The 15702-nt window shown below is 39.1% G+C and overlaps 1 protein-coding gene across 3 annotated transcripts in view; it reads right to left on the bottom strand.

Annotated features, from left to right (window-relative positions):
• Positions 1 to 15702, bottom strand: part of Shab (Shaker cognate b) — a 122168-nt gene that overhangs the window by 18626 nt on the left and 87840 nt on the right. For all 3 annotated transcript variants that reach the window (XM_069133296.1, XM_069133297.1, XM_046610545.2), the window contains exons 5-6: positions 12407 to 12490; positions 9971 to 10477 (exon numbers count right to left, since the gene is read on the bottom strand). In XM_069133296.1, coding sequence (XP_068989397.1) covers positions 9971 to 10477; positions 12407 to 12490 — 591 coding nt within the window. The remainder of the gene's footprint in view (positions 1 to 9970; positions 10478 to 12406; positions 12491 to 15702) is intronic.

Below are 15702 nucleotides of genomic sequence, written 5' to 3'. Positions count from 1 at the left end.
CTATTTTGGTAAAGGTAGATATGTAGCAGGCTCCAGCGTTTGGAAAACAATGACCAAACTGAAAATTTTGCTAATGTATCCATTTATTAAGAAGTTTTTGCAAGGAAAAATACAACCGTGGCAGTGTCCGTGTTTGTTCTTTTTTACCACACCCTGACAGAAAGTTCGTTTTTTTACTCCGTTTAGTGGGAAGGAAGTGGCGTTTTTTCCCCTGTGGAGGAGGTTCGAATTTGTTGTGCGCATAGGCTTAACTACCGCGGATGTGTCAACCTTCCCCCACACAATAAAAATACAAAACGAAGAAGAAAATGATTTCCCTCCCTAACTGCTCACTATAGATTGTTTGATTTCCAAAAACGGATTACCAAATACACATGATTAGTCATTATACTTTTTGAATAGGTTATTATTTTGAATGTTTGAAACAGGTATTATATAATATACATATTTTGCACAAAATTAATTTGATTAAATTCATGTTGTTATTCTTTCTGTGTATAAATGTGTACCTATGCGAAGAGGGGGAAGTGTGGATGCATGCGCGTACGATGCCTTCTCACTTCTGATGTAAATACATTTTCCACAAAATCTAACGTTTTATATCGAACTTTTTATAAGGCCTTCATGCAAAGGTCGACTTTGTGCACCAAAAAGGAAGCGCGAAGCGCCCGATTCCCCTACATTTCAAAAACTGTTAGGTAATGTTGAAAACTATTAGGTGATATTCATTACGATACAGTTTTCTGTTAGATAATGTTCATTACCTAACAGTTTTTGGTATAACCTAACAATTTTATGACATTACCTAGTAGTTTGGGAACTGTTGGCGAATCGGCCGCCTTGCGCATCCTTCGGTGCACAGGGTGGAACGTCCCATTACAGGTGTTACAAAAAATAGAACACGATGCGCGTATACGTATGTGAGCCTTGCACTCGTTCTCTGTAACCCTCGCTTCGCTCGGCCCACAAACTACAGGAAGTATAGGAATCACATACTTCGCGCACTTGTATCGTGACATACTATTCCTTTACAGATGTAGTAAAAAGTACTATGCGTAACACGAGAAGGAAATGGCCTACTTTCCTCCCTAGTTGCGTAATATACTATAGAATTTCTATTATTCAGAGGTATATTTTCCCCTCCGAGGCAATGCTTTTCTGTCAAGGACTTCTAACATGTCTGTTATAAAGAGATGTCTGTTAAAAACGTTTCACTATTATTCGTAACTTGAAAGTTCCTACGTTTTAAAAAAATGTTTACTACCTAAAAATCGAAAATTATTACCATGACCTTCTTCATCTCATAAAAGACACTTAAGTGAATACCCAAAAAAAAATTTAAATCAAAATATTAAGTTGCTTCGGTGCATGACCCAAGGAGCCAGCAATATTATACCAGACAAAGGCGCTAGCTAAAATTTAAAATGGTAAAATAGTCGGAAACTTCGATTCTTTGTGGATCCTGCATTACTTTTGCATACAAACAGCGTCACGACCTGAACTAGGACGAAGACCGATGCTGACATCCCGCACTCAATCGCTGACCAATGTTAAATTGCATCTTATCATGGGCTGTGAGTCCGTACGAAATTTTGGCGATTTGGGATAGGAATGCATGATTTCTTCGAATGAATCGATACATGATCGATCGGTTTCTCAATCATTTTCAGCATAAGAGATTGATCCCACCAAGATCCAAGTACTTTTAAATTCTTAAAAAATACACGAAATGATGCGCAAAATTCCTCAAATATACATATACCATCGATAATCTAGAAATTGACAACGCCCCTAAAACGATATACCATCACCAATCATTACAATCTGTAGGAAGTATAGATTATAAAGCGCAGATATTTCCCTCTTTGAAACACATATGGTATCAAACAACACTACCAGTCTTTCAGGACTTTCGTGCTACATACGTGTACTCTATCTTATCACGCTCTGAAGTTGCTTCGAAACTATCTTAAGCGTAGAGGATCAATTCATACAATTAATTGAAAGCACAGAATCGATAAAAACTATCGGTAATTACTTGCTAAAAATTGATTCTCAATATAATCGATTCAGATCGCAGCATCCCTAATTTGAGAACAGGCGGAAGACAGGGTTTTCGGAGAGTAATGCAGATGTGTTTGTAGGTAAAACTTGATGAGTATATTCTGAACCGTGAGTTAACCTTAAAACTAAATGCAATTAGGTGGATTCCCTGGGGCGATCGGTCACGCTTTGGTCGGTAGCGTGATACTTACGTTAACTTAACCTAGACGCGTGTGTGCATGCGTACTCGCGCTCGGTCTCTATAGCGATATCAAGTTCACAATAACGTTTCACGATGACAAAAGACGTTTGCAAAGGTTTTAGTATCATCCAAAATTATAACAACTTTGTAGGATTGGATAGATCTCAAATTTTGAATAAATCACTAACTCTGGAAAATTTCCTAACAGGGGAAGATAGAAACAGTGATATTGATCGTGGAAAGCTTGCCCAAGAACTGGAATCCCTAAAGAGTTACTCTGCAACATCTAAAATGGCCAACCCGAGTGCACTCATGAGTGCACATTATTACCAAAGGTTTTGATGAAATATATCCAAACGTTATCGTGGCTTCAAGGATTTTTTTAACATCATCCGTAACTTCCGCGTTGGGAGAAAGGAAATTCTTACAACTTAAGTTAATAGAAACTTGTTTGCTTTCCACTATGTGCCAAGGCAGGCTGAATAGCTTAGCTGCAGTGTCAATTAAACATGAAATTGGCAGAAAGTTAGATTTTGCAGATATTATTTTAATTTTTGCAAACAAAAAATCTCGCAGAGTTCTATTTTGAAATTTGAGTAGTCGGAAAATTTTTGCTAGGGGGCCCGCTTTTCAAGCCTTGCACGGGGCCTACCGCGAGCTAGCGCTAGCACTGGGGGAAGGCATTTTTCAGAGTCATCTTACGGTATAAATTTCAACTCCCGTGAGCTCATCTGACTAAAGCCTTGCATGGCACCTGGGGTTACCGGGGTATTTGTCCATAACTCTGTAAATATTACCTTACTCTGCGGAACGAAATTCAAGCGTACGTGCCAGCCAAATTTGGGCCGGTTTTTGGCGTAAAGTTAGTCATACCGATTTCCTTAACTCACTACGTTCGTGTTCTTCGGTCGTTGGAAATATGTAAACCAAATAGCTGTCAACACCTGGTCAGCACTCAATAATTTTATATACTTACTGATTCATTATTTTTATAAATATATTCATTATTAATTTTATATATTTTGTAACGTGGCATTTTAGACAGACATGCCCATTACAAGATACTCCCTGAATCTTGGGCGGAATCCAGGAATAAGGGTTTCGGAGATCGAGTCGCGAGATAATAATAGAGAGCGCCAGAACTGGAGTCACGCATCCGGGCTTCGACAGGGACGAAATAGCGAATTACGAATAAGATGTTGCAGGCTTTTGTTTTTATTTTTTTTTCGAGTACACCGGCCACAAGCCAGCGACCAACTCCGACTCCGAAGATATTTCGAGGCAAGGCGAGACCGCGGAGATCTCGCGGGAAGGATACCGAGGCTGCGGAGGGGGAGACAACGCAGATCCCTGCAGCGCGGGAATCCAAGGCGGACGCGATTCCCGCTGGCGGCCGGCGCGCCGCAGCCTCCCCGCTCACCCCGCCTACACCCAACCGAGGCAACCGCGAGAGACCAGCGAGCGACGAGGGAGCACCACCCCGCCCAACCCCAGGACCCCGTAGAGCTGCGCGGAAGACGACATCGCGATCTAGCGTTAAGTTCTGCGCCGCGCCGCGTCGCGACGACAGGTGCGCGTCAAGTTGCGCAATCTCCGAAATCGATGACAGATCGATTGTTGCGCATTCTTAGGGTGATGACGTCACGAAGGATGAGCGTGACGAAATCGGCGTTGCGGCCGATCGGCCATCTGAGATCACTCTAGTTCTGGCGATTGATCAGGGAGGTGACGTTGCGTTTGATTAGTTAAAGGGGTTGAGTTGTTGCGCGAAAACGTTCGTTGGGTTGCGAGGCACGATGGACGGACACCGACATGAGGGAGTGGGAAGCTTCGTGAGCTGGATGTGGAGCGGTAAGCGTTGCTGATATCCTAGCGATCGAATTTCGAGAGTAATTGAGCGAGGGATTGTCCGAGAAAGGATAGCCGTTTGTAATTTGCGTGTCGAAAAATCCTTGAAATTCGTTTGCCGATCATTTCGTTTGGTGACCGTAGCCTGAATTGCGCGTACTAACGTCGAGCCACGGTTAAGTGACCGGGAAGGTTGAGTAGAGTCCCGGGATTGAGTCGCGGCAAACCTACGGTAATTTGAGTGTAACCAGATTCCGTTACACTGGGTCACGTCGAGTCAGTACGATAAAGTATAACTTCTCGAGTAGGTCGCGAGTCGTCAAAAGGGGAGCGTTCGAACTCGCGAACCGTGTTCCGACGTCACCGAGGAAGTTGAGCTCGGATGTATGATAACAAGATTGTTTTTTTTTGGTAGAGGACGGTCGCGGGCAGCGCGACGAGTCCCCTTTTTCGTTTGGGGTTTTGCATTATTGGTTAATAGTAAAGTGGCGATTAGGGCCCGTAGGCATAAGGAATTTTCTAGATTTATTACCGATCGCGGTTAGTGCGTCGATCGGGATTTCAGTTTAATTTTTGTCGAGTCGTTTATTATTAAGTTGGCGATTAGCGCCGTAGTTGGTAGAGGACGGTCGCGGCTAGCGCGTCGAGTCAGCCGTTGTCTTTAGTTTTGAATTATCGTTTATTTTTTTCAGACCGCGACTAGCGCGAGGAGGCATAAGAGGCCGTTTAGATTTAGTCCCGTTTTCTTTCTTCTTTTCTGGTATGTCATCCTTATTTTCTTTAGTTTGTTAACTCTAAGTAATTGAGTATGAATCGCGAATAGCGAATTACGATTTATTATTTCTATTGCTTGGTATTTTGAATCGCGAAGAGCGACTGTTGGATGATTATTTCTCTTGTTCGGTGTGTGGAATCACGAAGAGCGATTTTTGAAGCATTATTTCTTTTGTTTTGTATTACCGCTGGCTGGAAATATATTATTTGAATTTTATATTAACTTGGCAAAATAACGTGTTGGCGTACGTGTTTCGTATCTCTCTCTACCCAAAAATTACCCCTCCCCTCTCCGCGGTACTGAGCTACGGAGTATATGGTCGCGGTATATCGCATTACCGATTTCGAGGCGTGTTGATCACGCCGGGCGCCCAACAAATTTCGCGATATTCTTTTAGGTCCAGGGTACATCGTGGACGCCAAATTATTGTGCACGTGGTAAGTTCTCGGTCATTTTCTCCGAGTGACCGGGGAGTAAAAAAAATCCACGTCACAATTTGTAAAAGAGAAATCCGTTCACTTCACGGCTGCTTATGGTAAGAGCCTGCACTGCCATACCGACTGCTACCCCGCTCGACTTTTGGTGGGAAAGGACGGTAGGCAGAGGGCCGGAGAGAAATGGAGAACGAGTATTGCTTTCGATTCCTGTTTATAGGATAGGAGCGAAATATGTTATATTATCATTCTGTTTATAATTTCACGTATTGTAAATAAAATCCCTGTTTATAGGCAGCGAACAACTCGATCCCACTTTACTCAACCTGATGCGAATACCGTCCTACATATTTCATAATATTTGAACGACCAAAGAACACGGGCGTAATAAGTGGCAAAAATCGGTACTACTAACTCTTTGCTAAAATCTGGCCCAACTTTGAATTTCGGTATTTCGTCTCCTTCTCTCTTATTTCTTGGACGGTACGGCAAGTGTACGGGACGAACGTGAACGCCAAATTCGAGTGCCCTAGGCCAGTTCCCCAACATGGACAGGCCAGACCCGTGAGGAAAGGCAGATGTGAGTGGGTATGCAAGTGATGTTGCAGTTCTGGCAGCAGTGTAACTGAAACGGAGCCCGTGGGTAATCTTGAGTACTGCAGTGGAGGGTCGCTGTCCTTCGCTCGCTCGTCTTTTTCTACTCACGTCGTCTTCGAAAAACTGTTATCACTCAATGGTGTTTCGTGTACAAATGGCGTTCCTCGCACGGTAGTGCCGAGCAAGGTCAGATTTTCCCATGTCTTCTCGACCCTATTCAGCTTCGCTACGCGGGTTCGGGGTTTATTGTGACCACGGTCGTATACACAGATCTGGGCACTCCAGCTGTAAAACCGTGCTCGAAAATGAAGCCGATGTTGTGAATTTTCGCCGCTAGCGCTAGTGAGGGAGAGGCCTACTTAGGCCATGTTCGTAAATTGACTGCCAGTACTAAAAACATGAACTCGGCAGCGCAAAAGAGATGAAAGATTACTGACAGTACTGTCAGTCAATTTTCGAACACGGCCTTAGCACGCAAGCGAACGGATAAAACGACGGCTGCCCTATATTCCTCTCTTTGTTGCACACCGGCCTCGGAGATTGCAGCGCTCCGGTCTTTGGTGCACAAATTGAGACACAAGCTTTAAGACGGTCACGCTGCGTTATATAGGAAGGGGCTTGGAGTGCCCAGACCTGTCTATAGGACCGTAATTGTGACGCATGACGTGTGCATGGTGGTGCAACGTCACAATCTATCTTCGTTGGAAATATACAACGCTTGACTTTTGCTCAAATATTCTTCAGCCGATTGCATGTTTGATATACTACAGGCAGATCAGTGGTATGAATTAGTTTAATTTCACTGGATTTTTTTGTGACCAGGTAAAGCTTTCAGATACTATTGCCAACCTGTTCCATGAGACACCGTATTTGAATTGCATAATTGCACTTTTATACCGGCCGCACAACCAAATCAGTTTAACAGATGCAAACGAGCTAATAAATTCATTACACCTACCTATTCTCCATCGATTCAGGGCATAGATTTACATTGGGTAATAACCTCTTACATGAAAGAAATTGAAGTAGCGGTAACTAAAACAGGTGTAATAAAATCAAAAAGAGTTGTGTGTGTTGTCTTAAAACCATGTTCATAGCTAGTTAGGTGCAGTATGTGAATTTGTATTTTATATGGTGCAACGTGAGGGAGACGCGCAAAAACTGAGTTTTTAGTGTATGGCAAAATATTTTATGGCAGTGCATTCAAAGAAAGCAATTACTGCAATAATGACGAATAGGAAAACGATGTTGGAACTTCGACAAGCAGAAAATGTTTATCAACGTTCGGCGAAAGTATCTCAGACGAGCAGCAAAGAGCAGAAGAAATTCATCATTTTTTTGAAGCTTAAGATGATGGAAGTCAGTCAATCTAACGTATTTCCTATGCCTGATCATAATAGAATTCAGTGACATAAAATAGATACGTGCCACTAGCTTACTTGTAGTATATCAGTTTTGCAATTAAGTCCCGAGTATTTGGGAAAAAATCATAATATCTCGATAACTGCGTGAATTCCTGCGATGAAGATCTTTGGAGACAGTTTTTAACTTAGTTCAGATCGAGACGGTGTTTGTATGCTAAAGTAATGCAGGATCCACAAAGAATCGAAGTCTTCGACTACTTTACCATTTTAATGAAGCCATTTGCGATCCAACTCACTGTAAACTAATCATGTTCAAATTTATTAGATTCGATGATGCAGCATTACCATCACAGTTTTGAACACTTTTCCGAAATCGTGTAATCGTAGAGCGCGTTTTACAAATCTCAATTTATGACAGCAAACGCTAATCTGTTAGTAGAATCGTGTGAGGTGCGACAGTTGCTATCTAAGTCAGGCAGGCTTCTGGCATTATAGAGATATTATAAATAGCGTGGCAAATCTGCAGGGGTAAGCATAAGTGGAAAGTTCGTGTAAATAGAAAGTGAGAGAGAATCGAGAGAATTTCATACGTTACTGTAAAACTTAGCTAGTTATATTCAAAAGTAATTAAATGCTTATGCTGTTGAAAAATGTTATATTGAGAGCGGGCAAGAGGGCGATAACATGACCTCTACGCAGTAACACACTGCCCACAGTGCGCAGGACTGTGTAGAAGATGATACATAGCATCTCTCAATTTTCTCTTTCATTTTATGGGCAAATCGGCTATACCTGGTGCCATTGCCATACTTGCTTACTGTATTTATTTATAATATCTCTACGTGTGGCATACGCCATGCACGGTTCCATGTGAAACTCCACAAAAAATTATATGTAACTCCGGTTGTTTATCTACCGGCGCGCTGTCGTTCGCATTGTTTCCCTTCCCTCTGTATCCTCTCTGTATGTAATTTCGGCTCCTTCGTTTCCCTATGTACACTTTGTTTCATATCTAGAACGGTTCTAGGACTAAATCCCCTGGATTGATTCTCCCCGGACTGAATTTACGGAACAAATTTTCCCCGGAAAAAATCCCTTCGGACAAAAACTCCTCAGTCCGAATGACTCTCAGATTAAGTCTCCCTCGGAATGAATTACCCCCGAGAAAAATTTAAATTTCGTAAGTTTTTTCGAACACCGGGTATATTTATTTATTTATTTTTATTAATTTGTTTATTTTAATTAATTATTAATTTAATTTATTTTTAATTTATCATCATGGAGATTTTACTAAGGAGACATTTTTTTGGGAGAGATTTTAGCTGTGGGGAAATTTTGTTCAGGGGATTTTCACCCGAACAATGTAGCCGGGCAAAATTTAGTTCACGGAGATATAGACCGGACAGAAAATCTCCCTGGAAATAACCCCCCTGCACAGAATCCCTCTTGAAAAGATCAGGACATGACCGCCCGAGTAGAAATCCCTTCTGCACAAAATTTCCCCGGAGAAAATTCCCGTCTAGCAATATTTTTTCTGCGCTTATTAGATCAATCATTACATTAATCAAATCATATATATTAAATGAAATTGTATGTGTACTAGATCTTATGTATCAACTCATTTGTACGATTAATTTTATTTAATGTATCAATAAATGGATAAATGAATGAGAAATGTATGTATAATAATATTCGAGCGGAGGAATAGTTAATGAAATTGTGAAAAGAAATTTCATCCAGGCGGAATTTTCGCCGGGAGAGTTTTGTGCTGAAGATCTTATTGGGGAGATTTTGTCAGGGGTGATTTCCTGCAGAGGGAGGGGGGCGGGTGGTGTCATAGGAGATTTTGTTCCGCAGGGATTTTGTACGGGGTAATTTTGTGACTGGGATATTTGACCGACCGCCATTTCAAATCATGTATCAAATCATGAATACAAGACAAGAAAGTTTACTGTACATTTGGGGTCAATGAAACTGAGACGATTCATTTTTTACACTAGACAGTTATGTTGGCAATACAGAGAAACCTACAGCGCTACAAACTCAATCTCAATAAACATAACATAACCCATGACCGTCGAATCTAACCTTGGAATACTGAGGGGATAATGACTTGTTGGATTGACACGTATTCTAAGGTTAGATTCGACGGTCATGGGTTATGTTATGTTTATTGAGATTGAGTTTGTTTCGCTCTCGGCCGATTGTGGCGCTGTAGGTTTTATTGTGTTGCCAACATAACTGCCTAGTATAAAAATTTAGCCTCCTCAGATTCATTGTCCCCCAAGTGTACTTTGCGGCTCTATACTGACAACGAAATATGCAATATCAGGCTTTCTCTAACATGATTTGTTCAAATGTAAGTATTACATGTAAGTTCTGGAATATCATCTCAGTTTAAGAAATGTGAAATCATTCAAGCACACTCTTGCTTCGATATTTGGGGTGCGTTTCGATTTTAGCTCCCAATGCTGTCAGCAAACTTTTATCTGTTTTGTGCTGCCGAGTTCATGAGTAGCTTTGCCTCTGTCCTAGGGAGTTTTTAGTGCAGGCACCTAATTTCGGAATGCACCTCTAGATATTTTCAACGTCACGTACAAGTAGTAAGGTTTAAGGTCAGAACCTGGGCGAAAACACACACATTGCATGTGACATGCGGTAAATTCGAAAATTTTTGGTGTCTTGAAAATGTTATGCATATACTTACTTGTTGAATCCGAGTTTTCTTATGCTTAGGTACAGAGGTATCGCTGAAATTTTCTTTGCCATCTTCATTCGGTGGATTTAATGTCTGCGCGGGCTGCTCGGAAGATTGTACATTGGATATGTGTAGCAGAACGCCTGTTGTCGTAGACTTCGTCGTGTTCGTTGAAGTGGACTGTTGACGATGACAGCTGTTGCACTTGTCTGTACTTTCCAATGGGTTTATGTACAAGTTACTATCACCTTCCTCCGTGAGGTCACCTTGAGAATTGAAAAAATGTGTGTGGCAACTGGCAAAGGTATCCGTGCTGTCCGCGCTGCATGACTCGTTATTATTTTTAAAACATGAATTCGAGTAATTGTCTTGATTTGGTGAATTCTGATTGTATCCGAAACTGTTTGATTCTGCATTGCTGTCGCGCAGGGCTCTCAGTTCCTGGCAAACTGGATTCCGGAAATCACTTGTAGCCAAAGGCATGAGATTCTCAGCATCTCTAAAATCCTTATACGCCTAGAAAGACAGAAGAACAATTCGTATGTTAGAAAATTGCCACGTTTTACATTCAGAATCAATACTATTTCATTTAATGTAGATAATGTATACATCGCGTATCTAATGACATCAGGTCGTAACCGCAGAGAATTTGATTTTAGTGGCAAAAGGGTGCATAATTTTTTTGGTTTCGCCATTCGCTCTGAAAATTATCAAGACTCATAATTCAATCGAAATTAAACGATTGAAAATATAAACGCAAAGGGTCGTACGTAAGGCAGATACGACCTTTGTCCGTTACTAAGTACATGAAAAAGAGATTAAAACAGATGATCGTAACAAACATTTTGTTTTCTTCAATCGTTCTAGCAATCATTGAAATGCATAGATAAATTGAAATATGCAAAAATTTAGAAATCTTATAAAAAAAATTCTCGAAGACAAAAACAGAAGGGCATGATCGCCAATTTTTTGTTTTGCTTTTGCAAATGCTCTAAAGACTACTGAAACGCATAAACAATTAAAACTGACAAATTTGTACAATGAGAATGTAGATTTTCTGAACGTCGATTATCCAAATCGTCAATTATCAGAATGACAGGAATAACAATAACAATTTTTTACCCCCTTATGCAATTACCGTAGTAGATTATTTTTTCAATTTCATCAGGACCAAAAGATTGTATCTGTTAGTATATACAACCTTTTGCTTTTAGTTGATGAATTTATACTCGAACCCAAAAAAGTTTAAAAAGAATTTTTTTTAGTAGATATGACCTTATGAAAGGAATGGACATAGGTTTTTATGATTGAATTAGTAGCAAAAGGTCGTATTACTAGTACATTCGACCTTTTGCTCTTAATCAAACTTGTTCACTTTCAACGTTTCTGACGATACTTTCACGTTTTAAGCCTAGATACGATATCAAAAATACACACTCTTTTGTCTTTTCCAACAGTTAAAGGTCATAAGGTGGAGCTTACGACCTTATACCATTAGACCCGCGAAATGTAAACATGTACGTACATGAACTTATTAAGAATCGAGCGAAAACCTTTAAACTAATAAATTAGACGATCCATAGTAAACTAAACTAAATTAAACTATTGGTGAGCTAAAAGGTGTAAATTGCTGCCACAAATATTTTTAGGTAAATATACAGATCATTGTAACTCGTGTTTCGTTGTTCTAGACAATTACTTGAGGGTACTATGAGGTACATGTGAAACTATCCCATGCCGTTAATGGACTGGATTTTATATGATTAAGCATATCCTCCACGACATAAAAACGTAGCAAACGTGTCTTAATAATTTATCGGACTTGTTATACAGCTAAAGTATTATGTCATTGCACAAATTTCCTCTGAGATGGAAGAAATCAAGGCGATTGTGTAGTCAAATCGGCAATCTGCGAAGTAAAATACCATGTATTTATAGACTACTATACAAAGCTGAGCGAAGTCAACGAAAGCCTGTAAAATGGAAAGTAAAAACGAATTAGAATATGTATAATATATAATCAATAGTACATTACTTGTTTCGAGATTTGTTCTTTTATTAATCGGTGAAATAACAAAAATTTCAGCGATATTGTGGCGGGCTTATTAGTTATTATACTTGTAAGCTATACGATTATACTTAAACTGAATTGTATCAAATAATCACGTGATTAAACAATCGAAGAGAAGCGGTAGGCGCGTATAACGCAAAGTAAGCCAAGGATACCTGCAGAGTTCGTTATTTTTTCAATCTATTTTTGTGTCTGGCTAATTGCCGACGAACAGAAAATAGGTGAAAATGACCCATTAAAGTTACGACCCCACTTTTTGTCCAATTAGTAATCCCTGCGATTAGCTAAAACATAATATTCTTGTAATGATTGAATTACGTTTTGCTTTGTAAGTATACTGGCAATGAGTAAACTATACGGATGGATATGCATACCTTAGTAGTACAGAAACAGCATTCGAATTCACTAGGCAGTTCTTCAATTTTGTCAAATTTTCTGGAATCCTTCTTCTCTTCATCCTGCAACACCAAATAGTCGTCAGCTTTTTTTCAAAGACGTGTTATTGGACAGAGGAGGATCGATTTTACAGAAATCAGTTCTACAGGGCAAATGTTCTACAGCCTCGTTTCTACAGAATATTTTTGTACAGAGTAGTTTTCTGGTTTCATACGTCCAACACAATATCCGTTCCACACAAGGCATATTCAACACATACATAAATTCAACACAAATAATTTAAAATAAATTACATTATAAAATTGATAATTAAATTTATGATTCCATGATTACTGTAAATGTATGTTGTGTCAAACACAATCTATAGAAAATATTATGTAAAAAAATTTAGGCAGAAAAATATTCTGTGGAGAGATATTCTGTACAATAATATTCTACGGAACAATTTGTCTGTAGAACTAGGTATATTCTGTAGAAAAATGTTCTGTAGAAAAATTATCCTACAGAATAATTTATACAGGATTATTTCTGATTTGAATGTCGAATTTTTTTCTGCAGGAAAATACTTCCGAAGAAGATATTCTGCAGACCATTTACGTGGTAAAATTAATTTCTGTAGAATTGAACCGCATTCTTTGGACAACTGTGGTTGGATTAATTTGAAGGTAAAGCATACAATATAAACAACTAAGCAAGAAAGGATAAATAATCACAGTATGTGCGTTTTGAAGGTAGCGATTTTATTACCTGTTGCTTTTACACATGGAGAGGTTGATTGAAAAACAATTTTACCGTCACAGCTAATTAGCTCGCTAATCATTCAGTTTTTAATTAGCATGAGTTAGACGAGGAGATACTGCACATAAAAGTTACGCGGTGAGTACATGTTACCAATTTGTGGCAGGTACTATTACTATCTGATCGTCTTCGAATATTATTTCCGTCATGTGCCTACACGCCGTTATAATGATATAAAAATAGTCGGTTCCTAGGTATCTAAGTTTATGATAAATCGTTAAAATAGTATAAGAGAGTTGTTTCGTGTGACGCACCGAAACATAACAGTCTCCACAAGGTCAGAAGAAGTGGTCAGGCGTTTTAGCACCTAGAATAAAAATGCAAATAGAAATATAACACGGATTAGAGACGCCCTGAGATTCCAGATAAAATATATATGCATCTAGGTATTGGGATTGTCACATTGCAATGCCTCATCTGGTGGAAAAAAGTCAAACTAATGCAACCAGGCTGACAGCTGACAGTGTTTTTTCGCGTGTGGATAGCAGAACAGGTATATTATTGATTATGTTTCATTACCTTATGTGACATGAGTAATTTGAAACCCCAAAAATCACAACTTGCCTCCATTAAAATTAACCCTACAACTCATGAGTGGGGTGCGAACGCACCCCACGCGAAATTTGAACTACGCTCCTGAAGTAGCGAGCGATATTATCGACTCCTGATCAGAACCATAATTTGAACAAATGAAGGTCTGTGAGTAGTGTCAGGCTGTCACGCAGTGTGGTCTAAAACCGTGCGTGGGGTGTGTACAAACTGTCCTCAGTTTACGTTCAACTTTTGTGGCGGTAAGTTAATTTCATATTTTGTATTAAAATCAACATATTGTATACATTATTACGTAATCTGAGTATAATATTCAAACATATTATTTAAGGATTGGAATAAAGAATAACCATTTTAAAAAATTATACAGATAAGAGGTAGCAGAGGTTGTCGATACACTGCAAGAAAGAGAGGGTATTGAAGCACCGGATATTCCTTCTGACGACGAAGAAGATCGCAAAAGCCATGGACATTGCGTTAAGTACCGCCGAGCCATGCGCGAAGAGCACAAACTCCTATTTTGCGCCGATTGTGCGGCAATTGATTAAATTCTCGTACAGTATTTCGTCTTTTCAAGTTAGTTTAACTTTTTATACGAATTTATGCCAAAAGAAACTCTGGAAACACAATTTTTGGTTTTTGAATTTTCGCAATTTTCAATGGCCCAAATAAATATACTTTTTCAAAGTGCATAAACCGACAATAATTAGTTTTTAATAATCTGATGTCTCCCCTTCAAATCATCGCTTGAAATTTTGAGTACGGTTGAACAGTTGAAAAATTACAAATTTCCATGTAAAAAATGAGCCTTTTGCTGATTTTTCGCGCTTAAAGTATTCAAATAGGTTTTTCATTCGCTAAATGTAAACAATATCAGATTTATCACACAGTATTCTCTTCCTTATGAAAAAACGATAAAACCATGTATGAGAGTCTGTTTATCAGCATAGGACCGATTTTATGATCAAGAAAAGCGTGGGTTGCGTTCGAACCCCAGTCATGCAGTTGAAGGTAAAAAAATATAGTCATGAGGTGTAGGGTTGAAAACTTGGGTTATGTGGTGATAAAATGGCGCCGACAACCAGGCTCTGACGTCATGTGGACATTTTCCAATACATGTAGATAGATTTGTCGCAAATAAATTGATTGATCCGGTTAAATTAATAATTAAAAAAAAAAATTGTACTTGTATAAGTTTTGCAATACCACCTCATTTACACACTTTTGGTGAAGGGTAGTCACTGTATCCTACAGTGTTCTTTTCAACAATATTTGACACTGAATCCACCTATTTTGATGAAGTCTTGTCATTTTCATGTTTTCTAGAGGTTCTCTAAATAAATTGAGAGAGTTATTCTTAGATAGAGCTCAAATTAAGCGTTTCAAATTAGTTCCTGCCTGAAGAACAACGTTCTTTTTCCGTGTGTACCTTCTAAACTATGAAATATATGTATTGTTCTTATACATGTTTTTACCCCCGAACTTGTTTTGTCTCGTATTATTATAGCTGCCTGCAAGACTACGGTTGGCTTCAATTTGAAATTTTTCCCTTATCAAGAAAATCCTCCATTGACACTGAATCTTATGTTCTAGGAATAGCAAGATGAATATGTCTAACGTTCAAACTTATTTGTATGACTAAGTAATTAATAGAAGTATCTTCGAATCATTCGACCGCGACCGGTTTTTCAGTATTTACCACTTCTTGGCCCATGTGACGTTTTTCTGGTGAACTTTGAAGTCAAGTAAGTACGAGAAAGAAAGTAGCTGCCATAGTTATTTATTCTTCAATAATGTTCTGTCAGATTTCTATTAGTCCTCTTTGAATTCGGCTAAAGGAGTTTGAGAGTAAACTTAATCATGTCATACAAGCAGTACAGTTGATCTAATGAGAACGCATTGGGGCTGGTAGATGAATTCGTCTTTA

Source organism: Neodiprion pinetum, chromosome 2 (assembly GCF_021155775.2).
Source record: "Neodiprion pinetum isolate iyNeoPine1 chromosome 2, iyNeoPine1.2, whole genome shotgun sequence".
Classification (NCBI taxonomy): Eukaryota; Metazoa; Arthropoda; class Insecta; order Hymenoptera; family Diprionidae; genus Neodiprion; species Neodiprion pinetum.
This window is presented reverse-complemented; position numbering and strand designations above follow the sequence as displayed.